Source organism: Chlamydotis macqueenii, chromosome 21 (genome assembly GCF_036417535.1).
Source record: "Chlamydotis macqueenii isolate bChlMac1 chromosome 21, bChlMac1.mat, whole genome shotgun sequence".
NCBI classification, from domain to species: Eukaryota; Metazoa; Chordata; class Aves; order Otidiformes; family Otididae; genus Chlamydotis; species Chlamydotis macqueenii.
In genome coordinates this window covers 4,187,109-4,213,719 of record NC_141576.1, presented here as the reverse complement: position 1 = coordinate 4,213,719, position 26,611 = coordinate 4,187,109, and the positions used below count along the sequence as shown (strand labels likewise).

The window sequence follows — 26,611 nt, the reverse complement described above, 5'->3', positions numbered from 1 at the left end:
TCCTCTGCCCAGGTGCCACCGCTCCAGGCTTCCAGGCGTTTGGACAGAGCAGGGACAGGCACCCACCTGGAAGCTGCTTCGTCCAGCGTTGAAGGAGCTGCTGCACCGCAGGTCAGCTAAAAGGAGCGGCTTTTACCCCACGTCCCGGCCGTGCGCTCAGCTGGCAGGTGCCTGGCCGGGGAGATTGCTGTCAAGGTGCATCGTGTTCCCAGAGAGGGTGATGGGCTGGGGCTGGCTGCCGCTCTACACCCCTTTGCCCTATCCCAGAGAAAGAGGAGGACGGAGATGGTGATGCTGCTGGAAATCACTGGGAAAAACCCAGCCCAAAGCCTAAGGGATTTAGGAGCAGACTGATTTACACCTCTCCCCACTGTTAAATTCTAGTTTGGTCTCCCTAGGACTCCCAGGTTCCAGTGCTGGTGACAGCTTTCCCCTGCCGTGGAAATGAAAACCAGATGAGAAACGTCCTCCGTGACCCCGGGGGCAGGCGTAGCGGGTTGGCCCCACGGGGCAGCACGGAGGCTCTGTGGCAGATCGGATTGGCCATCGCTGGCTGCTGCCGGTCTCTGCTGCCTGCGGGGGGGATATGCTAAAACAATTTCATGGTGGTGGGAGCGCAGGGGGTGAAAAGAGCAACGAGAAGCCACATGGCAACATCCCACGGGGCTTGAAAGGGAACTTTCCCATGCGTCTGTACCGCAAGCTCCACAGCCGAGCCGCGATGCTGTGCCGGACGCGTGCCAGCCATGGCCATAGCCCAGCCATCTCCTCTTTCTCGCTGCTCTTCCTTCTGTTTCAGGCTTCTATAAATAACTACTGTGCTGCGAAAGCCTTTCCAAAGTCTGGAGCCTAACTGCTTTCCCACCCAGTTCAGATCCTCCTGGAAGTCCAGTTTGTGCCAGTCACACTGGGCCCTGCCAGCCACTGCGGTGTCACTGGTGTCCCGGTGAGGAAGGTGATGGATATTTGCAGGACCTGCAATCACAGCAGGAGAGAGGCAGTTACGTCACTATTTTTGAGCTGTAAGGTTTTATTCAGAACAAACGCTTTGGAGGAGCGGCACCTCTCCTGTCACGGTGCTGACCGCGTTAGCCATGGAGCTTAATCACACTTTTCCTGAATTCCTGAGTAAAAAACCCAGTTGTTGCTGTTTGCTGCGATTTTTGGTCCCTGCCAGGAGGTGCTGGGACGTGGCTTTGCTGTTGAAAGTCATTGCACAGCTGTGCAGAGGGAACAGAGCTTGCAGAAGCACCCTGCCGTACAAATCACGCCGGGGGCCGCTGGAGGGGTGTCCTGTTGCTTTCCATGGCTGCGAAGGGTTAATAAACACAGAAAGGGGAGGGGGATAAAGAGGCTTTTTTTTTTAAGGTCAGACATGTGGAGGCCTTTTAGAAATTTTATCCCGTGTCCGTTATCAGCAGTGCTTTCTGGGGAAGTGTTGCCTGACTGTACAGTTACCTCCGTGGGGAGATGTTTGTCTTGTTACTGCAAGGTGACTTCAGTTCTGAGACAAGGTAGATGCCGACAGAGAGTCTAACAAATCCAGCACGTCCATGAGACGTCACACAGCAAATCCCAGTTTGATTCAAACAGATTTTCTAGGAAAGCATCTCCTGGTTTTAAAAATCCCATGTTGAAGGAGCCATCAGAGTCCTCTGGAAGCTGTTCCAGTGAGGGATAACTTATCCTGTTCAAAATACACGCCTTGGTCCTGGGTTCAACTTGTCCAGCATCACTTTCTCCGCATCTCTTCTTCCTGTCTCGTTGCCAGCTGGTCCAGCCTCGCTGCATCCCTGTAGCCTCTCTGCTACCGTAGCAAGATGGAGCTGCTGGACCATCCCTCGAAACAATCCGGAGACAAAACCTGCTCCCTGGAGCAGGCAGCAGGATGCTCTTCCCGGAGAACAGGCCCTGCTCGCGGTTGCTGTTGACTGTCCCTGCCTGGCCAGGCTATGGTGTCTTGGTGGATCTCACAGTCACTGGAGTGTTTCTGAGTCTTACTCAGAAAATTTATAGTAATTTCTTTATAGCAATTTCTTAGATCAGCACTATTATTTTTATTAACTAAATCGGATTTTTTTTTTCTCAAATCTGGTAGCAATTAAATTAGTTTGACTAGATCTGCTTTCCATAACCCCAAGTTGATTTGTATTAATTCCATTCTCCTTTAATTCTTAAGGTCAATCAAACTCCCTAACAGCTGTTTCCATTTTCCTAGGAATCAGTGGCAACTGACAGACCCATAATTACCTGGATGGTCTTCTTTACCTGTTGGAACAGTGTATCCCCATTCACTTCACCAAATTCCATGGTCCTGCAAGACTCACCGCGAACGAGCAGCAGCGATCCAAGGCCTTTTGTTTTTCAGGTCTTGTAAAACTCTTGGATGTGAATTCTCTGGACCTTCTGATCCTGAGCATCTAAGTTTTGTGTTTGCTTTTTAACAGCCGTCTGCAGTACCATGGAATGACAAGGGTTTTGTCATTTCCCATAACTATACTGCCTACTTTTTTTTTCAATCCATAGAACAGAAATATTTATTCTCATCTACCTTTTGTATTATCATTAACTACTCACCCCTTATTTCCATTTCCATGCGGTAAGGGACTCACACCATGGTCAGGAATCTTTGGTTTGCCTCCTTTTAAAATGTTTCTTCTATAAATATCCCTTTAGTTTTCCTCTAGTTTTTTTAGTTCCCCTCCTTTAATTCTTAAACATCTTCTTCCTGTAATTCTTCAGGGCAGGGTTTAGTGGACTCAGTGGTGTTAGGTTGACGGTTGGACTTGATGATCTTGCAGGTCTTTTCCAACCTTAAAGATTCTATGATTCGATGATTTAAAGTTAACCAAACTCCCTAACGGCTGTTCGATCACTTTCCTAGGAATCAATTTCAACCGACAAGCCCATAATTTCCATCACCCTTTTGCTCTTTGCTTCCTTTATCAATTTTCCGTGCTTCCTAGATTTCACCAGACCCTAGCTTGCCCCTGTTTATTTGTTATATTTTTATACTGTTTATTTCGCTCTAATCTGGGATGGTTTTTTTGGAACTAATACAACTGTTCACTGGCCACTGGCTGCATCTGCGCACCACTGGATTTTTAATTCCGTGGTTAATTCCTTGTTTCGGAAAATGAGGTCCAAGACCGGATTCACCCACCGTTTTGTTCACTAAGCCCCAAGTGTGAAACGTTTCTAGGAGGAAATTAAGAGCGGAACCCCTCCCCGGATCGGACCCCCCGCCCCTCACCTGTCTCGCCCCTCCCAGCGCCGCGCGGGGCGGGGGCAGCGGGGGCCGGGGCACCGGTTACCTCGACCCAAAGCCTCGCCCAGCCCGGCCCGCACCCACGCCCCCGCGAGTCACCGCGGGCGGAAGGGGAGAGTTTGCCTGAGACCGGCCCAACCTCCCCCGGCTCCCCCCGGGAGCTTCCAGCCGCTGCCGGCATGGGGAACGTGGCTTGTGTCCCTCAGGCCCCCGGGGGGCTGGGGGGCTCCTTCCGACGGAAGCCTTCGCTGAAAAAACCGTAAGTGCTCTCGTTTTTAACCCGGGATTGGTTTTTGTAACTGGGGCTGGGCTTCCCAAAATTGGGCTGGGAGCCGAGCCCCGCTCCGGAAAGCCGGGAATTCTCGACGTGCTGGGCAGAATCGGGGGGTTTTTGCGGGGTTTTGCGGGGTTGCGGGGCGGTGCCGAGAAAGTGCGGGGAAGGGACCCCCGGGGCTCTGTCCGCAGAGCGTCCCCGGGACCCTGCCCCCGGGATAAATGCAATTTATGTCATTTCATTTCCAAAACTCGAACTCCCCTCTCTGGGACAGGCAGAGCACGGTGTAGAATGCCCGTTGCTCCTTGTTTTCATTGCGATTCTTTTTTTTATTATTATTCATGACACCCAGTTGTGAAATCTCTAAAATCCAGCTGTACTGGGGAAAAAATCCCAATGTTCCCACTCTTACTTGAGAGAGAAAGCCCCAAATCCCAGCGCTCTGCCCGTGTGGTTTGATCTGTGTTTGTAACCCTGCGGACTTTGGTGCTGGGCTGGCCGGGGCAGCGTTCGGGTACCGCAGCGATGGACGGCTGTCCGAAAATAGAGCCGACCCGGGGGGTGCGGAGCAGGCTTCCCCGTGCGCTGCCTTCCCCGCTGCCCGTGTTCTCCTCAGCGCGGTGACAGTTGTGCTACTGGTACCCGAGCAAGCGTAAAGTGGAGCCCTCCTGGTTTTGAGCACCCTGGGCTGGAAAGGTTGGGAATCGGGGTGGTTCCTATGTTGGGTTCAGCGTGTGTGCTGGGCTCTGAGACAAAACCCATAAACTCTGCTAGGCTGAGGGATTTCTCATCAAGAGGAGATGCTGAAACTGTCCCCTTGGTCTCCTGAGCTCCTGTAAATTGGGAGCAAACCAGTAGGAGTCTGTGGAGCTACTGTGGGGTAAAATAGAGGGGATAATTTGGGGAATTTGGACCCTGAGATGTTGACATCAGGTAGCTGCGGTGGAGTGGCCAAGCCCCAGAGCACCTCCTGTCCCCGCTGACTCCCGCCTTCCCACGAGCGTGGCTCTCCGTTGAGATTAGCCCAGTTTCTGCTGAACTAAACCCCGCAATCCGGTTGCAAGGGAGAGCAACTGCTGGGAAGTCCCAACAAAGCAGTCCCAGCTCTCCCTAAGCGGCATCGGTAACCACTCGTTAATGGCGTGCGGGCAAGGAGAAGCTGGGAGCGGAAGGAAAGAGGGAGGAAACCCACAAAGGCAGAAATAAAACCTGTTTGTGAGTAGATGTTGGTGTACGTCTGCACACGCATCTCTGTGCCGAGGGCTTTGGAACAGTCATCAGCGCTGGATTTGATCTTTTCTGTTTTGCGATGGAACAGCCCGTCCCCACGCCGATTTGGAGACACGGATGAGCCCAGCTGATCGTTTGGTTATGCAAAGACATGTAAAAAAGCAAAGAAACGCCAACAAGTGCAGCACGAACCCCATTACAATTCTCCCAGGCTGTTTATCAGCCCTCTGCTTGGCTGGGATGATTAGAAAGCCCGTGACAAATTGCTTACTGAGCTTTCTGGCTTCCTTATTTCTGGGCAGAATAACTATGGATCAGCCTGGATCTGTGTTTGCATGTATGGTTTGGTTTGTTGTTTTTTTTTTCTCCTCTCTGTAGACAAAATGGCAAGAAAAAACTGCCCAGCTTTTTTGGTATAGACGGAGGGCAGAAGAGAGACATAACCACAGACAAAATCCTGCAGTATATTCCAGGAAAGGCAAGTACAGACACATCCAACCCCTCTCCCCGCTGCTCCCAGAGATTATTCCCACCCACCCCACGGACAGCACTGTACGAGGGACGACGGGTCTGGGGCAGGGAGTAGCAGCAGGTCGTCTCAAGGAGATGGAGGTTGCATCTGCAGCCTGGGATGAGCCCTGTGCCCTTCACAGCAGCAGAGCTGGCAGCTCCGGTGTCCCCATGCAGGCGTTGGGGGGGACCTGCCATCAGCCCAAAATTTGTGGGATGGGGCGGGAGGGTAGCGCTGAGAGCAAAGCCGGCGGCGTGGTGGGAACATCTCACACGCCCCTTTGCTCGGGGTTCTTTTGTTTCTGGGTAGCCTGTGAAGGAAAGGAAAATTAGAGCAAGCATTCAAAGGTAGGATGATTCATTCCCACGCTAGAATGAGACGGAGCAGGCAGCGTATTAGCAATAAGCCTCGGGAAGGTAATCAGGAAGGGCAGGTCTGTCCCAGGCACGTACCAGCCTCGTGGCCCTATGGCCCGTTTCCCAGCGCCGCTCAGGGAAAGCAGAAAGGATGACCCCCCTCCCAGGGATATTTGCTCGGTACCTTTGGGTGGGCCGGGGATGCGGAGCCAGTGCGGGGACCTGTTGGGCTGTGCCGTGTGTGCGTTGTCCCCGCTGCGTGGTAAATAGACTGTATGGATATGGGGGAAGGGGAAACTGAGGCAGAGACCCTCAGCTAGACAGAGGTAGCTTCAGAGAAGGTCAGCAGCTGGGTGTTATCTCTCAGGTTTCAAGCTGCTGGTGAGGTTTATTTCACTGGTGATGAGGTGCTTGTCAGGGACTTGATGTCTTGCAGGACCCAGTTCTGAGCAGCCCTGCTAATGTATTTTGGGTTGCTGCAGAAATTCAAACGTCTACTCCCCACAAGCAGGGACCCTGCAGTCCCTTTTCATCCAGCTGCTCCCAAGTTGGCCCTTTCCAACCCAAAGGATCTTTGCTTTTCCTCTTCTGAGCCTGAGAACGGGGTAGGACTGGGATCCCACTCCTGGCTGGTGAGGTGGCTATGGATGTGTTGTCCTCTCTCTTGGGGACTGTGTCCTGAACCGTCCAGGTGGGAAGCACAGCAGAACTGGGACTAACAGTCCTGCCCGTTATTTGTGAATGAGGGTACTGGGCACGTGGTGGGAGCATGGTTCCCTGCGGGACTTGGCTGGCATCTGGAAGGGTTGGGCAGCATTTAAGAGTACCAAGCCCCCCACAGGTCCTGGATGCTCGCCCTGGGGAAGCAGGGAGAGCTGTCATCTTAGCTGATCCTGGAAAAGGAATCCTGCAAGCTGAGAGAACAAAGGTCACCAAGAGATGATTCCTTCGGGAGCACAAGAGTGTGGGATCTCTTCAGAGCAGGAAGGAGGGTGGAGCAGTTGTTTAGATGTTACCCTGCCTGGGGCAGATGGGATTCCAACTCCTTGCTCAGCCACAAGCTTCTTGTGTGGCCTGGAAAAAGCCTGGGCTTTAGTCCCTTTTCCGCTCCCATCTTTTTGAGAGAAATGCTTCTGAGAATGGGAGGTGCTGTGGGGCCGGGTTTGAGAGGAGCCGTCAGCACCGGACTCTTCCGATGCCGTCTCGGAAGAGATGGGATTGCCCAACCACTGGCTGTGGCGGGCAGTTTGGGACTGGGGCAAATGACATCCCTGAACACCAGTCCCCCTTGGGCCTCTGCCTTTTGCTCCCATCAGCCTTCTGCCCTGTTTCCCACACTTCCCAGTTACGGCTTCTGCGAAGCCTGAGGAAAAGCGAGGGGGAAGGATGTGCCAGAAGAGCGGTGCTTCTCATTTGCTTTCTTTTATCGTTAAACAGCAGCTTTCGGAGCCCCAGGGCACTGGCCTCGCTAGGCTGAGCTCTTCCTGCTGCCAGGCTTAGTGATTCAGCCGGGAGTCACTGGGGGCTGCAGGGGCTGGGGCAGGTTAATTATTAACTTGCTCTACCTGTAGGATGAGGCGTCAGAGACAGAGAGCAAGGGAACATGTCAGGGCACTTGCGCTGCCGGAGACCCGCTGCTTCACCAAACCCTGAGAGAAACCAGGTTTCCGACAATCCGCGCCGCCCCGAAGCCAGCGGGAGAGCGGGGATAATGGGAACAGTGCTCATCAGGATGGGGCTGGGGGAGGAGAGTGTGTGTCACAAGTGCAGCCCAACCAGGGGAGTGAAGAGCTGGCGGGGGAGGATTTCAGAGGAAGGAGAAGTGCTAGTTCTCTTTTGGCTGCACGCTGAGGCATTGCCACGGTTTTGGACCAGGGACATAAGTGATGCTCGCGAAGGAGGCTGTGGCAGCTCTGGTCCCTGACCCTCACAGGACATTTTGGGGGATGGCCACATGCAGGCCATGCTGGTGGCTACAAACCTGTCTCCGAGAGGGATGCGCTTGTGGTTCTGAGCCCAGAGACATCTGAAATTCAGCAGGAGCTGTCTTCTCCGGAGCCTGAGTTTAGACAAGTCCTGGGGAAATTGTTGTGGTACCTAAGCTGATGATCAGGAGTTTATGGGAAGCACCATCAAAAGGTTTTTCTTCTGAGTGAGAAAGCCAATCCTCAGTAGTCAGCCTGCTTCTCCAGTTGAGGGACAAAGAAACCGTAGGAACTGCAGATGGACAAAGCAGATGAGCTCATGCCCGGTCCCCCAGGCTCCCTCTGTGGCCAAGGCAGGATGGTGTCTGATGCCACCTCTGTGCCACCCGCTGCAGAGAAAAATCACAGAATTGGAGGTGGCAGCTGTGGCCACTTTGCCCATGCCGCCTGCCAGCCCGCTCGCCCGTGGTGTTACCTGCACGCTGCTGGGAAACCAGGATCTGACCCTGGCCCATGGGCCAGCCACGTCGTAGTTCTTCCTGGAGCTTCAGCTCCACAGCAGGAAAAACGAGCGTTGTGGTTGTGACCATCTTGGATGGCGTTAGGAGGAAAAGCAGCAGGTAGGAGGTGGGCATCGCTGCTGCCCCTGGCGTGGCACGAACCGAGGTGCGTGCCTTCAGCGAGGACTTGTGGTTGCCACTGGATTTAGTGATGTCCAGCTCCCTGCTGCTGCTCTCCTGAGATGTGGGCAGGAACCTGTGGGAAGCTGTGACGGCAATTCTGCTCGCACATAGGCAAATGGTGTATTTGTTGGATGTTTAATGGTGGCACCCCAGTGAAGGACATTAAAAACAGGAATAGAAAAAGAGAGACCTGCCTGGTTAAAAAAAAAAAAAAAAAGATGGGAAAAAAAAAAAAGACAAGACCTGAACAGTTCCACTTCTTCCTGCGAAGCCACAATACCTGATCATGAGTGATAAAGCTGCTGGGGCTTGAAAGGCTGGTGTGGCACGGGGGGACAGTGCCTTCTGCGTGGAAGCCTGCAGCTGAAAGGGTGGCAGGAGATTTCGGTCCATGGTCTTGGACATGCCCCTAAATCCAGCTGTCTTCTCAGTCTTGCGGCAAACTGGGGTTGCTCGATGCTTGTTTGGGAGAGGAGGTGTTCCGTTCGGTTTCTTTCTTGCCACGCGAGTGGTGGCAGCTCTCCCTTTCCCTCCTGGTCCCAGGAGCATCCCTGTGGAAGCTGGTGGGTTGGCTGAGCTCTTTGCCAAAACTACTGCTGGATTCCCAGCTTTTGCTTCTTGGGGCCTTTATTATTACTGGCAAATTGGGCTGGCACGTTCCAGGCAGCGGCATCGCCCAGGCAGCTGGTAGCTGGCATTGCTGCTTATCTCTGCATCCGTAATTTCGTTGCTTTATCCTCTCGCCGCTCCCTAGTGATGGTTGCTCCCCGTACCCCAGCAGCGTTTTGTCATTGCTGCCCCAGCTGTCAGGTGATCAGTTGCTCTTTGTTCAGGCAGCGGCTTGGAGCACGAATGCAATCTTTTCCTGCGCTTAATTGCCTCTGGGTGAGACCATTAATTGGCAGCCAGCAGGCTCCCACCTCCATGGGTAGGTTTTCGTGGATACTGTGTGGCTGGGAAAGCTAGAGGGAGACTTTGAGCCGAGAAGGGTTAACTTGTGTCCTAAAAAGAGTTACCTAAATTCAGTGAGGACCCGAAAGGAGCCCCAAGCTTTGCGGGTGGAAGGGTCCCGACAGCATCGGGTTCCCGTTACCGGTTCTCCAGCTCCCCTCCAGCCTGACGTCCCCGGCACGGCTGCGAGAGGAGTTAGTCTCGTGCCGGAGGGGTGAGTCATGGAGGCCCCAGCAAGACAGATCTGGTCAGCTTTGCTGGCTTTTCATTTATCACAGGGCTTAAGCAGCTGTCTCCTTGGCACCGTGAGCCAGGCAGGTTGGGCGGCGGGGAAGCGCTGGAAGCTGTGCGGGGCTGTCATTCCATCCCTGCTGAACCCTCTTTCCCTGCTCCTTCTTGGAAATGCTGTTTGGACAGAAGCGTACGAGCCCCCGGGGAGCCGCATGCCACCGCGACACCCTGCCTCCCAGCTCCAGCGCGGCCGTGCCCTGGCTGGAAGCATCCCTGGGAAACGTGGCCGCCAGTGTTCGGAGCGGGGTCCCAGCGAGGTGGCCTCACAGCCTGGTGACCGAGCAGCAGGACAAACCTTGCTTCTCCTGTCCATCTTTCTCTTTTGCTTGGGAATGAGTACTCAGAGTCTGCGACTCTGTGTAACAAAGCTGAGATTTAAGACTCCGATACACAAGTGTGGTGATGCGGCCTCAAAATTGTCCGGGCACCTGAAAGAAGAGACTGCATCTAGAGAAACTGAGGGATCTGGGCAGATAGGAGAGCTGAGGAATCCAGGAGGAACTAGAGCAAGGAAAAGCTTTCCGCTAACCCCAGCGGAAGGCGAGCTGTGTTTGCTTAGCCCTGATTGATCCTTGTTCCAGTGAATTTGATTAGGATGGCAGGAGGTCGTCCGTGGAGTTGAGAGACCCTAAATGCAGGATGTGTTCCTGCGCCCCCTCTTTCCTAACCCAGAAAATCTCCCTCTAGGTCAGTATCTCCCCCTGCCTAGGGAGGACAACCTCCCAGCAGGAACCGAACCCCGGCTCCGTGTTGGCGTAGAGACCCGAAAATGAACAGCCTGGCCCAGGCGCCTGCCCAGGGCACCTTTCCAAGGAAGCCCTTCTGGGAAGATGTTCTGGGAACATCTCTTCCAGACATCAGGCTCCCGCTGGTTCTGATTTGTTTTTTTCCTGAATCCTTGGCACAGAGTATTCAGAACCAGGAAAACCAGAAAGAAAACCTGGACCAGAGGTTTCCCAGCCTGTTCAAGAAAGGACGAAGGAAAACAGTGGTCAGGAATCTGGGCAAAATTATCTATTACTCCAAGGTCAAGTTTAAGTTCCAGCACAGCCAGGTAAGCTGCAGCACCTATTTGTGAGTGTTTCTCTTCCCAGGCGTGGGGTGACCCTGTGGGACTGGGGAGTAACGTGTGATTTTTAGGAAATGTGACTGCGCTTCCCTGCTCAGCTGCCGGGCCGGCAGCAGATCCACCAGCGGAGATGGGCTGGTGGCCCTTGGATAAGCGACCGCTGGCTTTTGTGTGCGCAGACCAGTCTGAGATGCAGAGGGAAGCTGGGAGGAGGAAGGCGTCCTGGGATAAACCCCAAAACGTGTCTAAACCCCCAAACGTGTCTTTTCTGCAGGAGGTGAATGACTGCTTCTTGGAGCTGTTCCAGTCGTACCTGTACTTCCAGTCTACGGGCTCGGACGGATTCACCCACCAGGTAGGGCATCTCCCGGACGCGCCGGGGCGAGCGCTGGGGAGTGGGGCAGTACGGGGGCACTGGGTGGATGGGACGGGACGGCGCAGGGGGCAGAGAAAAAGGCATGTGGGAGAGGGTGGGAAGAAAAACCTGAGGGCAGCCTTGGAGAGCTGTCCTGGCAAACCGTTCATCGATCTTTTAATGATTCTGGTGAATAATGAACAATAGGCTGTTTTGCACAGGCAGCCAAAAAAATCACAGCCGAACAAACAGGAGGCCCTGGATGTGCTCTCCCTCCGCAGGAGTGTGTAGATGTTTGCAAAATTTGTTCCTTTTCGGAATGATTTGTTTTCTTCTAGGTGACTTGAGATTAATGCAGTATAGCCAGTACAATTTCGAGTCACCCAGTGACCCAGCCTTTCACTGGAAAGACAGATGTCAGAATACAAACAGTGTTACGAAACCTCCCTTCTACTTTATAAACAGTTCCTTCAATTATTAATTCTTGAGGAATTAAGAAGGAATTATGTGCCAGTACTGGCCCCTAGACATCACAGCAATTAGCATCTTTTACAGTCCTTGTTTAGAAAGCCCAAGACAGGGAGCGCAAACTTGTCGTCCCTGTGCTTTGCTGTAGTGAGACTCCGAAGAAGTGGAGTATAGAAACTGGACTGCTCAATTTTGATGTAAAACCGTTGTTTTGCTGAGGTTTCTCTTAAAACTGAAAGGCTGGGGGTACAAAAAAAAGTGTTCTTGCCAGTGTGGCGGAGGATTGCGGTGGAGCCAGGGAGATGCTGAAACTGCTTCCCCCGGGGAATGTGCTGGATCGAAGTCCCAAATGTTTCCCCTCCGAGAAACATTTTGCAGTCTAACGCCGTGAGCCACGGCGGCTTGCTGGTGCCCAGTCTGGGCTACCAAAAAAATAACAGTTGTGTTCTTCTTGTGCAGGAGCTGCTGCCGTTGAAAGAGCTGAACGTGCGTGAAATGGAGAGTGGGAAGAGCGCTGGGCAGGAGGATCACGCTTTCCGTATCGCAGGTTGGTGCCTCTCCGTTTGCATTGAGCAGAGAGCATATGAATTCCCGTTTGCGTCTTTCCCTCCGAGGCTTCGCAGGCAGCGATGCCCGGGGCTGCAGGCAGGGAGGGGACTGGACAGGGAGCGCAGAGGAAGGATGCTCCTGTGCTCCAGCCGGTTGGTACTCGGGATGCACGGTGCCAGTTCCCACCTCTGCCCAGTCGTTTGCTCTTTGTGCATCACAAGGAATGGAATGAAACTCCTTCTCCCACCTCTCGTTGCCGTATAAAGCTGACTTTGAGCAGGCACTGCTCGAGCACACGGGGTGGGCAGCAGCTCCGAGAGGCGAATTGCCTCTATGGACGATGCCAGACCGGTGCTATCCGGACCCAACGTCCCCTCACCAACTCTTTCCTCACCAGCACTCCAGCCTCCACAAGCTTTTTAATCTTTTCTTTGAGCGATCTTGCTTTATGGAAGTTTTTTTCCCGGGAGAACAACTTGTCTGCAGCTTGGCTGGAGGCTTCGTCAGGCTTAGTCATCGCTGAATTACAGCAGTCGCAAGCCCCTGAGAGTAGCAGTTAAATCATGAAGTACACAGAGGTAAATAATCCGATATGGAGCCAAGAAAGCTCGTTTGTGTCCTAGGCTGTCTGTCTACGTGCTCCGGTGTCCTCTGCTAGAGAGAAAGTTATACAGTGGCCACTCAAAGAAAAAAATAATTACATGAATTATGAAGAGGAGCTGGTACAAAGCATTAATTTTAAGGACTGTTGAGTTGTGGTCTTGTTACACCGTACTAAACCGGGCTCTCTAACCCTTTTTGGGAGCCCGTAAAGTGAAGGAAAACTTCTCCCAGGCGTAACCTGTCAGGGGCTGGAGTGGGTGGACCCGTTCTGCTCTGCAGGAGTGTGGCTGGGTGGAAAATAGCCTCGAGCTTCGACGGGTTTGTGTCCTGCTCAGGGGAAGAACAAAGCAAAATTCTTCTGGTGGCGAGTGCTGTGTGCATCGGGGAGCCGTGACACGAAGAAAGGGAGGCAGTGATATTTGGGATTGCTGGGACATGAGTGGGGCAGTTTAATTTTTCTGCTGGAGGAGGAGAAATCAAGGCATGGAGGGGGTAAGAGCTTTGTCGGTGGCCTCGTACAAGGTCAGGGTGGAAGTCTTTTGTCTCATGACTCTGAGACACACAAGACACGCATCCATTCTCTTGTGAAATCCTGTGGCATCGGTAGTTCCCCCTCAACTGCGCTTTCTCGGGTGGCTCAGAAGGTCAGAAGGTGCCGGCGCGATCGTTGGCTCCGTGGTCCACCTCTTCCACAGCCCCTGATGGTGATGGAGTCGCTGAGCACCTCGAGTTACCTCTGCCTCACTGGCAAACCTGGCTTTAGTGTCTCCAGACAGAGAGACTGGGGTGGGAATAAACTGCTGCTGCTCCGGGAAGGGGCTTCCTTGCTCCAAGCGTCCCTCTGGAAGCGTTGGCGAGGAAAGAGGAAGGAGAGGGCGGAAGAGAAGAGCATGAGGGCCGGCGCAGGTCGCTCGGCGTGGCTGTGCCGTGGCCCTGCCGCAGACGTGCCCGCGGGGCTGAGGGGAAGGGCAACAGCTGAATTAGCGGCGGTCTTTCTGGCTCCGCTCCGCAGCTTCCCCGGCAGCTCCTTGCACGAGCTTCAGGCGTGTCTTGGGCTTGGGCAGGAGTTTTATTTTCCCGTTTAGATGTGGCGAGGCAAACATCCCTCGGGATACGGCTGAGGGGCTGGCCTTGGAGGAGGCGGCAGAGCAAGCAGTGCCGTGTTAAGGGTCGTGCCCTACCGGCAGAATTCCTGCTGTTCATACAAGGGTTTGGATGCCCAGAGAAGTGCTCAGGGCTGCCAGAATATCTGGGTAACGCTGGCACCTTTATACCCTCCTAGCAGCCCTATAAAGTAGGGAATCGCTTTATCTCCATCCCAAAGATGGGGAAACTGAGGCAGGAGGAGACAAGAGCTGCGGTGACGCATAGACACTTGGGCGCCCATTAATGCGTGACTCCTAATTACTCTAACGGATCTGAGCGGAGTGACTTACGGAAAGTCACGCAGGGAGTCTCTGCCTCAGTTTCCCCACCTCCGCTTTGTCCGTACGAGCGCATTTCCTGACCGACAGACGTGTTTCAAAGTCTTAACTCGCTGCTGTTTGTAAGTAAAGCAGGAATTATGGGATGCAAGGCTCCACAGAAGGCCAAAGTATCATGCTTATCCGGTGCCCTTGCTTATCTGAATGCTTCCGAGTCCCGCAGAGCCAGATCTCACCGAACGTGCACCGCCTATGGCTTAATATGAGCTCATTGGTAAATTATTAATCATAGCATACATTCTGCGCCCTGCCAGAAATGATTATTAACAACGTCACCAGGTTATGTCTGCAGTGAGTAGCAGAGGGTGTGTGGGACTTTTCTGCTCGTGCTGCTGAGCGGTTGATAGCTGGAAACAGTAAAATCAACACGACACGGGGCTGTTCCTGCCTTCAAGAGCGTGTCTGAGAGCAGCTTCGGCTTGTCTGGCGCCGATTATATTTGGTGAAGCACTAAATAAACCGTGTCAGAAAGCTACCGATGCTCTGCATAGCGAGTGCCAAAGCGAACCGAAGAAATAGGCTGAAATTTGTGCTGGGTTAGGCCGTCTGCAGCCGCACGGAGGGTGTCTGCCCACAAAGATGCTTTTCACAATCTGTTGATTTCAAGCTCTGATTTTTGTACTGCCTTTGGTTTTCGCTCATGGCCTGGTTTTGGATGGAGAGGTGGTCAGAGGTAGATACGGCCGCAAGAGCAGGCGGCGAGAAGGTCCATGTCACAGAGCCTGATGTGAGGAAACGTCCTCAAAGCGGTGGCAGGAGGGGCTGGAGCACGATGCCAACAGAGCAAGGCAACCCACGGCGTGATGTGCCGGGCAGAACGGCTCCGGCCAGCTGATTGCTTACTGGTGCTGCCACCGCTCAGCTCATCCTGCGTCCCGCATACCTAGGTCCGCTGCTGGATCCCCTCATCGTCTTCTGCCCTACCGAGTCAGAGCTGAAGCAGTGGCTTTATCACCTGGAGAAACAGATCCAGCTCAACGGAGGAAGCCTTGGCTTGTCCTTCCTCTCTCAGGTTAGTGCCTTCGGGATGGTGAGGCGCGTGGCCGTTTCCCACGCTGTGGGCCGGGGAAAGCTGGGCCGGGTTGGGTGGATGCTGCGCCACTCCCGCTGCGTTCCGTGGGAGGGATAATCTCCACAGCCAGCCTCTCTGCTGTTTTCGCCACACTTCTAGGTGCTCACCTAACACCTTCCTCTTCCAGAATCCTGAGTGCCCCATGGCGCTCTGGGCTCCTCCTCCGAGCTGGGGATGGAAAGGGAGAGGGGCTCTGGGTCCATTTCCAAATTCTCTTTGCTGCGCTCGCTGTTTTTTCACAATATTGAAAGGAGATGTGGGGTTTACTCCTCCCCTAATCCCCCTTTTCCAGGCCAGCTGCTTGAGTCTCAGCTGGAAAACTGGCTTCTGCACAGATTTATTTACTCTTTCCTGCTTCTGCCACGTTTGAAGTGTCCCAAGAGCAGCCGCGTGCTGGCTGAACTCATAGGGGAGGACGCATCTACCCTGCTTCTCAATTCTGCTCCTGTCCCTAGAATGACTGGGAGCAGAGCGCCGCGGGGAAGGAGGAGCTGCGGTGGTCCGTGCAGAACATGCCCGTCCAGGAGTGGAGAGGCACCCAGCGGGAATCCCTAGGCGATGTCCTGTGCGTTTCCAAAGTGAAGCTTCAGCATCTGCCTTTCCAGGTAGGAGGCATCTCCGGGGAGCAACCTCCTGCCAGCCTGGCTCAGAAAAGGCAACGGACGGAGCGACTAGCGCAGACTCCTGCCTACCCGCTGCCTCTAATCCAACAATCCCTGACATCCCGGTGAATGGAAAAAGGTTTCTTACTGCTCCTAGGGCCCAGTGTAAGCATTTGCAGGATGGAGCTGGGGCAGGCAGGGATCTCCCGTGGAGCCCCGTCGCAGAGAAGCGGCTCGGCTCTTCCCAGAGCTCTCACCTCAGGCTGCCGGCAGAGAGACGAAGTAAAGGGCTCTCTGGATCCGAGCCCTGCCTGGCTGTTCACAGGGAACCCTCTCTTCCCCTCTTTCCTTTCCAAGGAGCAGCATGACCGCCTGTTGGTGCTTTACCCATCCACGCTGGTGATCGTATCCGAAGAACACAACGGCCTCTGCTTTAAGGTAAGCTCACTTTGGAGCATCTTCCTCCTCCCTCACACCCATCGCCGCTCTTTTTGCCTCGTTGCTCCCCTCCACCCGGATTCCCTGGTGCTCCTCGCGTTGGCAAGGGCTTTCCCTCCATGCCGCTCCCTTGCCAGCTGGCAGGTGAGCAGGCGGAGGGATGTTGCAAGCTATCTTCCCACGAGAAACACCTTGCCCTCCTCCAAAAGCCCCCTGGGGGGAAAGGAGCTGGCTGCCAAGGAATCCGAGTCTCTGGGAGGAGGGAGGCTGGCACGGTTTCTGTGCGGTTGTGCTGGCAGGGAGCCTGGCTCGCTTGCTTGAGACGGGAGCTGGAGCAGCCGCAGGGATTGCCCCCCTGCTTCCCATCCCCGCCCTGTGGGACCGTTTGGAAGCAGGCGGCATCCCGGCAGCACAGCTGATGCTCGTGGGGAAGGGCTGGCGGGAGGAGGGGGGAGGCCGCCGCTGCGTTTGCTGCCCTTTCCCTCTGTGGAGTGAGGGCGCTGAGCGATGCCTGGGCATGGTCAGCAGGGACGTGGAGGCCCCAGGGGCTGCGAGACTGCAGGCTGGTGAAATTCAGTGTGAACTCACCGGGGTCCTTCTTGGTGTCCATGTCAGGCCTCGAGCCATGGAGGCTGCTTTTAATTCTACGCTGGGAAAACCTGCGTAGAGCATCTCCCCGGCCAGAGGAGATGGCTGTGCCTGCGAGGGGAAGGGGCGTGAGGAAGGACACGTGCCAGCGAGAGCTCTCCTCCATCCCCAGTGCCACAGCGGAGGGTGTTTTCCCGCAGCCGGTGCCTTGTGTGACACACCTCAGACAGGGCATGTTTTTAGGAACGTGTTGTTTGCAGCTCCTGGGAATGGGGCACCGCGTCCGGGGGCCTTGGGCTGGGCTCTGGGGTTAAGTCATCTCTTTTGAAACCTTAAACCAGATTTGTCTGCCCTGTCCGTGCAACGTTCCCTTCCCACGGTGCGCGAGCGTCTCGCTCGCCGGGGTGATGGCCGGGCTCTGCGCAGCCGGGAGGTGATTCACCGGCCTGTGACACTGCAGTGGGAACCTGATTTTCCACAGGCATGTCCGGGCACAGGAGCCTTCTCCCGGGACTTCTGCAAATTAACTTCCCTTCCCCGCGAGCAGACGCGGAGCCCGACCGGTTTGTGTGTGAAGGAAGAGCCGGGCCCTTTTGTTCCTCAGTTTCGTACAAACCGCAGGAGCTGCCGCTGCCAAGTTTGTGTGTGGGATGGGGAAGGGGGAAGGCAGGGGCTGAGCCTGCCGGGATGGGGCTCACCCGAAGCTGCAGGCTGTGGCTCACCGCTCGTGGGAAAAGGCCCCAGGCGAGGCGTAAATCAGCAGGTTGCCCGGAGAGGTGGTGGATGCCCCATCCCTGGAAACATTCCAGGCCAGGTTGGCCGGGGCTCTGAGCACCTGATCCGGTTGGAGATGTCCCTGCTCCTTGCAGGAGGGTGGGACTGGATGGGCTTTAAAGGTCTCTTCCCACCCAAACCCTTCTGTGGTTCTGTAAGAGGAGAGTTATTAGAGGGGTGCATGTTGACGCCGTGCCTGGGGAAGGCTGGAGGGGCTTTCGGCAGCCGTCATGCGTGTTATTTGCGGGATGCTGCTGCGCTTCCCTTGGTAGACTCGAGCCCTGGGGTGTCTCAGCCCCCTCCCATGGTTGGAGATCATTTCCTTCGGTAGCACGGAGCGCGGGGTGCCTGGGGGAAGCCCCACACAGCCATCCTTGGTGGCAGAAGGGTTTGCTCGAACGCGCCGGAGAGCTGAGGGACGGCTGGAGCATCAAAATCCATTTCTTACAGCGGCAGGGGAAAACGAGTCACGGAGCAGCGCGTGAGCTTTCCCTCCCAGGGTCTGCCTTCCTGTGCTGCTCAGGCCATAAATCACTTTCAGTGCAGGAGAAATGCCGCAGAAGCCCGCGTGTGCCCACAGGCTGTTGCAGGGAGGCAGCTGGCCGGCACGGACCGCGGATGCCCGGCTGCGCTCCATGTTTCCCTCACGGCAAAGCTGTCACGTCGGCCACGTTCCCCGGAGCCTGCGCAGCTGGGGCAGCTTTGCAGAGAGGACATGATGAGGGTTTTTTGCTAGACACCTTATTTTGCAGCCTGTGAACTTAGGCAGCTGAATCCTAACCCATTGCACCTTTGGAGAGGACCAGCTGCCCCTGCCGACTGCTCCGTGCCCACGGAAAGGGATAGGGTGACATCCAGGAGAGGTGAACGGGGGGGTTATGGGACAAAGAAACCATTGAGCTCATCTGTGAGGTGGTTCCAGTGCAAAATCTGCTTCAGCTGCTCTCCCAGGGCTGTTCTTGTTCTGTTTGTGTAAGGACAATTCAGCTTGGGGAGCCCCAAAGAAAGAGGAGACCCAGATCCTAATTCAGCCTTGACGAACCCTTGGCTCTTCTGCCGGGTTGCCCGTCACAGAGAATTAAAACTGTCGGCGGTGACCCTTGAATGACATCTAGCAGCAGATGCTGGGCTGAGGACGGGGCTCGCAGGAGCACGGACCAGTGCCCAGAATGGATGTGGGGACGGCCAAGGGGACACCAGGGCGATGGCAGAGCGATGGTGGATGTGCATGCAAAGGTAGCGTTGCACCTAAGGGCGATAGCACATGGTGTCTTCTAACTCCAGGTTTTTTCCAAGGACAGGCTGCTTTAGCCTCTCAGCCTCGGCTCCCTGCTAACGGGAGCGTACAAAGGAGCAAACCCTGCTCCGTCGCGGGAGTGGCGTTCACAACTGCGCCGCGCGGCTCAGGAGCTCACGTTTCGCCAGCTGGCGTTGGCAGGGCTCAGCCCTCTCTTTGTAAGGGGTAGGGATTGTGGGGATTCCTGTTTGCAAGGCTGGAAGTCCCAATCCAGCAACTAAAACCTCCTTCAGGACCACGTTTGCAAAATTTTTCTTGAGACATCAGCCATTAAAGTATGGGAAAGCGTTGAAAACGGAGATAGAAGGGAAGGAGCAGCGAGAAATGGCTCGCGCAGTCGCGCTGGCTTCAGAGGCTTTGTTCTTGCAGTAAGGCTGAGTTTACTGGGACAAGGCTGAGTCGAGCTACTGGAGATGGTGTTCTCCAACGTGCCCGTGCCCCTCACCTCAAGTGGGCAGGGGTGGCCCGGTTGTCCTCCTCCGGGACCCGCTTTCGGCTGTGTGGTCCTAAGCCTGCTTGTCTCTCCGCAGGGCGAGCTGCCGCTCAACGCCATCCATGTGCTTTTTGAAGAGAACGAGAAAACCTCCTTTTTAATAGAAGGTGTGTGTCTGAGTGTGCCGGCAGCGGCCGCGGAGGTCTCTGGGCTCGGGCCGGTTTCGCGGAGCTGCTGTGGCCGTCTTCCTGGCCGTGCTCGCTCACGTCAGCGCCCAAGCTCTCCGAACGGAACGGCTTGGAAATCTCGGACCATCTGTGCCCTGGTTGCACTGCGGAGCCTGGCTTTGCTGTGAGGGTCTCCACAGGAGACCAGGGTCTCCAGATCGCAGGAGAACATGGGGAGGGATGGAGAAGGGGATTCCCATGGGTTTCTGAGGGAAGCAACGCGACCTGTGGATCTAAGCCGGTAACGGCAGCAAGTGATGTTTTTGCAGGCCGGCTAATCAATTCGATCCGCGTGATCTGCCGCAGCTATGACGATTACCAGGAGTGGCTCTACTGTCTCAAAACAGCCCAGTTTCGAAACGCCGACTCCTCCCTCTCCGGCTCCGAGAGTTTCTCGGGATCGAAGCTCCCACACCCCGGCCAGGTAACCGATGCGGCGGGTTTGCGTGGTGATCAATCGCTGCCTCCCGGGACTCTCCCAGCACTCCCGGGGCTCCTGTCCTATCTCTGGCCACGTGTCAGTACTCTTGTGACACAGCAGACTTTGCTTCGAGTCCCCTGCTCGAAGGCTGTCGCCAATTTGCTGATCCCTGCAAATTATTCTGAAGCCCTGTATTACGTTAGATAGAAATATTTTATATTAAATTCCTTCAGAGGCAGACCTCTGGCCAGAGCCGTGACCGTGTTGAGCGGGGAGGACGTTAATTAATGGGGTCTTGCGAGGAAAGGGAGACCAGTGATGCAGCTGGGGTGGGATCAATGTGCCTGAGCATCCTTCTCCCCACTGCGAGCCCTCCTCAGTCACCCCTGCAGCACCGAGCACGGCTGCCCGGACCCACAGCCACGTGGGCATCACCCAGAGCCAGGTCTGGCCTTGGCGTGTGGGCACGGGGAACTGGACCGGGCTGGCCTGGGTGATGCTTCAGGCGGGAGAGGCTGGGGAGGGATGTGCCCGCCGCCATGCAGGGGGCTGATCCTGCATGCTGTTCTTCTCCTCCGTCTAGTTTGCCAGCAGCGGGAGAGGGTCGCTGACTTCCGACGGCCGCACAAACTCCTGGGCTTCGGGAGGGAGAGTGCCCACCTTAACGCACCTCTCCCAGAACAGCGGCTCTCTCCCGGATGGACAGTCCTTCGTGCTGACGCCTGAGAGCAGGGTGCCTGAAGACCCCCTCTCCCCTGGCTATTCCCAGCCTCTCCACGTAAGTGAACCCCCCAAAATCCTAGGATGTGTGTGGAGACAGACGCCGCCTTTGAGCAGAGCGGTCTGTCCAGGTGCTTGGGTGGTCGGTGAGCCTGGGTTTGTCCTGGCTCAGCTTTATCATTGCTGATAAGGGAAAAGCCTGCCGAAGCGTCCCATCCCAGTGGTCGGCTCTGAGTAGGGATTGTCGGTACGGATTGCAAAAGGGCAAATTGTTCCAAGGTCAGGAAATCCCAAAGTAAAAGCCCGTGGGTGGGTGGAGGTGATGGGTTAGGCAGGGCTTTGCTCTGACCCTGTGCAGCATTTGGATGTCCAGGGGCTTGTGTGTATGTGGGGCGCGGGACCCTGCCCGTGCATGGGCGCAGCGCGATGCCCGCGGCAGCGACCCAGGCAGGGGAAGGCCTCGTGTTGGCTGCCAGCTTTGGGATCGTGTTTTTCTCATTTCAGTGCCTGGCGCAGGCCAGCTGGCCAAGCACGGGGCTGCCAGCGCAGGACCTGCGGAGAGGGGGCAGCGCCAGAAAGTCCAAGGGCAAGTGTAGGCCTTGTGGCCAGCAGCTGCCCAGCCAGGAGACGGAGAGGACCGTCTGCAGCCTTATTCCCGAAAACCCCAATGGCGAGCTCCTGTCTGCGGTGTACAACGAGCCGTACTCGGCACGCAGCCCGCGGCATCGCCCTGTGGCTCCCCTACCGCACCTGGACCTGAGCAGTGTGAGGGGACTGGGAGGCACTGGGGCTGCCCGGGAGGGGTCGGGCGGCCGAGGAACTGGTGCACGGTTCGCGTTTTCCTTACATTTCTTACGGCAAGAATAGCTGGCCCTGGGGCAGGTGTGACACCCGTTTCCATTGGAAAATGGCCCGTGGGTGGGGAGGGTGAACACGGCACGCGGAGCGAGGTCCCTCGGAGCCCTGAGATGCTGGGCGCTGATTCCCACCGGCGCCCTGCAAGTAGGAATGCTATTACTTCATGGGACACAGCCCCTTCTTCCAACAGCTTTCCAGAATGTCTCCATCGCTGGTTTAGTGTGTGATGCCGCGTTTCCCCCCGCCCTCAGGCTCAATGAGTGTGCCTTCCGCCCCGGGAAGTCCCCTTGCTGTCATCGGGAGTCGTCCCCACCATCCCTCGCGCCTGAGCGGTCTTTGGGACTTGAAACGCAGGGAGATTCCCCGCTCAGATCCCTCCTGGGGTGAATTTGCAAGGAGGGAGCGGCGTGCCATGTTCCTGTTTTAATTCTTCCTTCCAGCTGAACCGATGGAGCTCGGTGGGAAGCCAGCCCTCGACAGCTTCCAGCTCGCTGGAGAAGCCAGCCGTGCCCCGCTCCCCCTTGTACGCTGACCCCTATACGCCCAGCTCCCCCGGCGCTCGCAGCGCCGCAGGCTCCAGCTTTCTGGAAGAGGTATTGCTGCCGGTTACCCCCCTGACTCAGCACGCAGGCTTCTGGCTCCAGAAACCGTGCCTCAGGCCATTTCTTTTTTCCCCCCTCCTCTGTCTGCCTGAGCGGGATGTGGAAACATTTCGGGGTAGGGCAGGGCACAGCGTAGTTCTCTGTTTTTTTTCAAGCCAGGACAGAATCGGAAGGGAACAGGTTTCCCTTGTCTTATCGCTGGATGCCAGTGTGACAACGATCCTAGGAAGAGCCAGAAACGGCAAAACAAAGGCAGAGGCTGAGATGTGATCCAGCCTGCAGAAACTGGAGATGAGTCAGGCACAGAGACCACTTCACCCACCCCCCAAAATTCCAGCTGGAATAACCGAGCGCCTGCTAAAGGCTCCATTTCTGATTTTGCGCATCTCTTGGGATAAGACTATTTCTGAGCCTGTGGCAGGCGTCCCCCATACCGCCAGGTCCTCCCTTCCCTTGGAGGGTCCTTCCTGACCGCTCTCTGTCCTTCCCCGGCCCCTGAGCATCCTGGAGGTTTCATCCTGCACATCTGGCCAGCTTCCACTACCTCTGTGGGTCATTGCAGGGGACCAGCAGCCATTCTTTCCTTTCCCATCTAAGGCCTTCAGGGTTGTGATGTAGGCGTAAAACCTTGTTTTGCCTAAGTCTGCTCGTAGGCAGGGCTGGCTTGCAGGTGGGAAGTAGCAGGTCAGCGTTCAGCAGTTCTCCACAGCAGGTATCAAACCTGGAGTTTGTTTTGGTTAAGTTCCTGCAGTGCCACGGGCAGACGGGCTCGGCGCAGGCGAACGGATGCTCGACCGTCCTGATACCCCATCATCTCTCCCTGCAGAAGCGGAGCTGCCAGCCCCTGCCCAGCAGTCACTGCAGGGAGATGTCCGTGGCTCCGGGTTACGGCACGCCCAGCACCTCGCGCCGTCGCCAGCCGCGGCCACCCGCCGATGCCCCTTACCTCGAAGAGGTGAGTTTGTAACCACAGCCCTGGTTCCCCACGCTGCACAGGCTGCAGGGGAATACGCAGGGGTGTGGGGAATCCCAGTTTTCTCCAGGCTGGAAGGGTGGTGGGTCACTGCAGGGCTCTGTGACGGGGCGCATCCCGGGGAGCAGGGATGGGGGAACCACCAGCGAGCTGATTGCCGGTGTGCGGTATCCCAGGGCTACGGCGCTCAGTCATCTTCATCAGTGCCTCTCTCCTTCAGGTCTCTTCTCTGCGAGAGGAACATCTAGGCCCTTCGGTGCGGCTGTCAGGTGAGACTCCCGGGAGGCTGCTTGGGTGCCGCAGCCCACCGCTCCTCGCTGGTGCACGTCTCCGTAAGGCAGAGGAGACCGCAGCCACTGGGTTCCTCCGGAGCTCTCTGACCGCTTCCATCTTGTTTTTCTGCAGATGAGAACGTCGGCACTTATGACCTTCCGGAGGAGGCCGGTTGCCCGCACCGTGACTCCGCAGCCTACCACGACTACGCCGAGCTCCAGAGCTTCCAGAGCGACTTCAGCTACGACAACCTGTGGGAAGCCGAGGCGAAGGAGCCGGGCACCCCACGCGCCTCCCCGGCACCCGGCCAGCGGTTTTACCAGGCCTGAGGGACTGCCTCCATGGGCAGGCACAGAAAAGCCCCACGCGCTTTTTTCTTGCCGGGCTTCCCTCCAGGATGAGGAGCCTGGGGTGTCCAAAGCAAAGGGAAGGGCCCCGCTCTGCGTAAGGCTGGCTCCTGGCAGGTCCGGAGTTCAAATTTCTCCCCTAAATCTGGGGGACAAAGCACAAAAGCGACAGCCTGCGCGGACCCGGAGGAGCCCTGGCTAGGGAACAGCATTGCCCCCCTGAAAATAAAAGGAAGAACAAAAAGCTTCCCAGGCTCCCTCAGATAAAAGGAACTGGGTGTTCAGACAGAGTGGTCGCTCTTTTGAGCGACTGGTCGTTGGCTGGGTTAGTTTGATTTTCGTTTTACCAGACTGGTCACTCTGAGGATCCCCTGGTCCCTGAGGAGAGCTGTTAAGCCAAGCCTTCCTCTGTTGAGCTCTGTAGTCTGTGAAGATGTACGAGACGTGCCCCATCATGGTGTGTAAGGTTGGTAGCAGTAGGTGGGCTCCTCAAATTGTCTTCCTGCAAGATCAGAGTTATCTGACAGAGATGGAGGGGAAAAAAAAAAAAATCCAGATCTTGGCAGAATGCGATGTTCTTCCCAGTTTGTGCAAAAAAAAAAAAAAAAAGATTTTCTGGCTCCAAGCTGTGGTGGTGACCTGCGCTGTTATACAGCTGACACCTTGGTAGATGGGAACCAAGGAATGTGCTGCCAGCAAATGTGCCAAGTGGCTTGTGTTTACCCAGATTTTCCCTGGAAAGGATGCCCTGGGTTCCTCCTATGCCACCGCATCCTTTCCTCCCACCCCTCTGTGCCTCACTGGACTTGCACTCCATGCTGCCTGTGAACATCTAGGCAGGGAGGGAAGGAAGACAATTCTCCACAAGCCAAACTCCAGGGATGCAATCTCCCTTTTCCCTGCTCCAAAGCAGCAGTAAGGCCAGGACGCAAACAAGCGGGGACAGAGTCTCAGAGCTATCATCTTCCAGCCTCTGTGGCCAGATCCTTTAGCACATAGAAGGTCAGCAGCAAATCCAAATGTTTTTACCTGAGGCTCCAAATTCTTAACCTTTGTTCCTTAAAGAGGCTGCAAACCAAACATATTAACAAAAAAAAAAAATCTCTATTTTTGTTCTTTCACTGGTGCAAACAAAACAATCCAGGAGCAATGTGTACTTGAATATCTACATATTACACTGTATTTTTTTTTCCAGAAGGTATTCCCCAAAGTTTACATGTAAGGTTTGAGTGGGTTATATGTATTTAATGTGTAAACGTGGCTCAGTTGCAGATCTATTTAATTTTCTAGCTGCAGATGGCGTTCGGTGCTGTGGGACGCGCGGCTGTCTGCAGGTTGGTGCGTGTGCTGGTTTGGGTCTTCTAGCTGTTCTTGTGTTGTTTCAGGTTTACTCTCCTTCTGGGAAGATTTGTATCTGATAACTTAACCCCCAAAGGATCTATTTATTCAGAACAAAATCGCACTAGGGAACATCAGAAGCACATAGTATGGTGGGAGGCAGCTGTGCTCATGAGCTCCTATGAGCACGTTGATTTTGAAGATGGTCACCGTAATTTTTTAAGTTGGGTTTCAGTGGTGCTATCTCATTCTGGCTGTAAAAGTTCCCTGGTGGGTTTCTATGAGACTGGACAATTGCAATACACATTCTTCTGCAATAATTTTCTCCTCTCTTTCTTTGCCATCATCTGGTTTAATGGAGGTGAATTTTTCTCCGTCGCTGCCGTCCTTTCCGAAGCCCATCCTCCCTTGAGGACTTTGGGAAATCCAGAAGGATTTTCTGACTGCCAACTGTCTCCAGTTCAGATCAGGCCCTTGTAAAAACATAATCCTGGAGCAAAGTCTCCCCGGCGTTGGTCAGGCAACGAGACCTGACTCCATCTCCGTGTCCGGGCCTGAGTTACAGCCGTGTCCCTTCAGTGCTTCTAGGGCAGAGTGGAGCTGCTTCCAGCCGCTGCCCGGCACAGAACACGGCGTTTCGGGATGAAATGTGAGCGTGCCCTTAGCAAACGGGCACTGTTGGGGGGTTGCACCGAGAGAGCGGGGCTGTGGGTGTACGCAGGACCCGAGGGTCCCGTGCCAGCTGGGTTTAGCTCCCCTAGAAGCAGCACTTTTTCCTGCTCTCCCTCTCGCCATCCCTACTTTAGAAGGTTGTACGGCTTTGCTAACCTGCTGTGATTCATGCAGAGCAATTTATGTGTGTGTGCAAGCCCCCAAATGTTTCCAAACCAGCCCTGTAAGCATCAGATGGGTGAAGTCCCACACCCAAGCTCCCCGCGTGGCCTGGTTTCCCTGCTGAGCCATTGATTTTGCTGGCCTTTGGTTTTCCCCTGATGGTTTCCTATCCAGATGCTGACCCAGGTGGGAACAGGGCTGTGTTTGAACACACAAAGTACCTCTGATTTCCTGAAAAATTGATTAATCCTTTGCAGCCTGGCTGTGGCAGAAATGTGGTCTGAACAGGTCGCCCACAAAGCGCAGGTCCAGTGCTCTGGGGCTGCCGGCACGGCCCGCACGCGGCCCGCCGCTCAGCTTGGTCACGGGATAGCTGCGTCTTCGTTCGCAGAGGCATGAGATGAGAGGAGCTGCCAACAATTCACCCTCTGAGAAATGAGCTCTCCACCACCCCCCTCCACTCCCTCCAAGTCCTAAAAGTCCTGAATCGGGTCCCTTCTGAACTTGGAAAACCAGAGCAGGTATTGAAACTCTGTTTTTTCTCTCTGCTTTCTGATTTCCAAGCCGCAATTTCCAACTTCTTTTGCTCAAAGCATTAACAGCAGAGAGGTGGTTTTTTGGGTTTTGGGTGTTTTTTTTTTTTTTGTGGTTTTTTTTTTTTTTAAAAAAAAAAAAAAAAGAGCCTGTGACCCGCTTCAGGAGTTTGGAGAAAAAGCCCCTGTAATGGAAGGGACGGTGTAGCTGCAGCAGAGCAGCCCCTGCTGCTCAGCTGGGCATGCGCTTGCTGATCTTTTTTG

The 26,611-nt window shown here is 55.2% G+C and overlaps 1 protein-coding gene across 1 annotated transcript; it reads left to right on the top strand.

The window, feature by feature from the left end:
• The first annotated feature begins 3,403 nt into the window (after positions 1 to 3,403).
• Positions 3,404 to 25,294, top strand: PLEKHN1 (pleckstrin homology domain containing N1). Its single transcript, XM_086764522.1, has 16 exons — positions 3,404 to 3,527; positions 5,151 to 5,250; positions 10,397 to 10,543; positions 10,833 to 10,913; positions 11,841 to 11,928; positions 14,905 to 15,029; positions 15,545 to 15,694; positions 16,049 to 16,129; positions 19,319 to 19,388; positions 19,718 to 19,872; positions 20,453 to 20,647; positions 21,094 to 21,354; positions 21,888 to 22,040; positions 22,792 to 23,004; positions 23,243 to 23,291; positions 23,428 to 25,294. The coding sequence occupies exons 1-16, from the start codon at positions 3,448 to 3,450 to the stop codon at positions 23,622 to 23,624; spliced, it is 2,145 nt and encodes a 714-aa protein (XP_086620648.1). The 5' UTR covers positions 3,404 to 3,447; the 3' UTR covers positions 23,625 to 25,294.
• Positions 25,295 to 26,611: the final 1,317 nt, after the last annotated feature.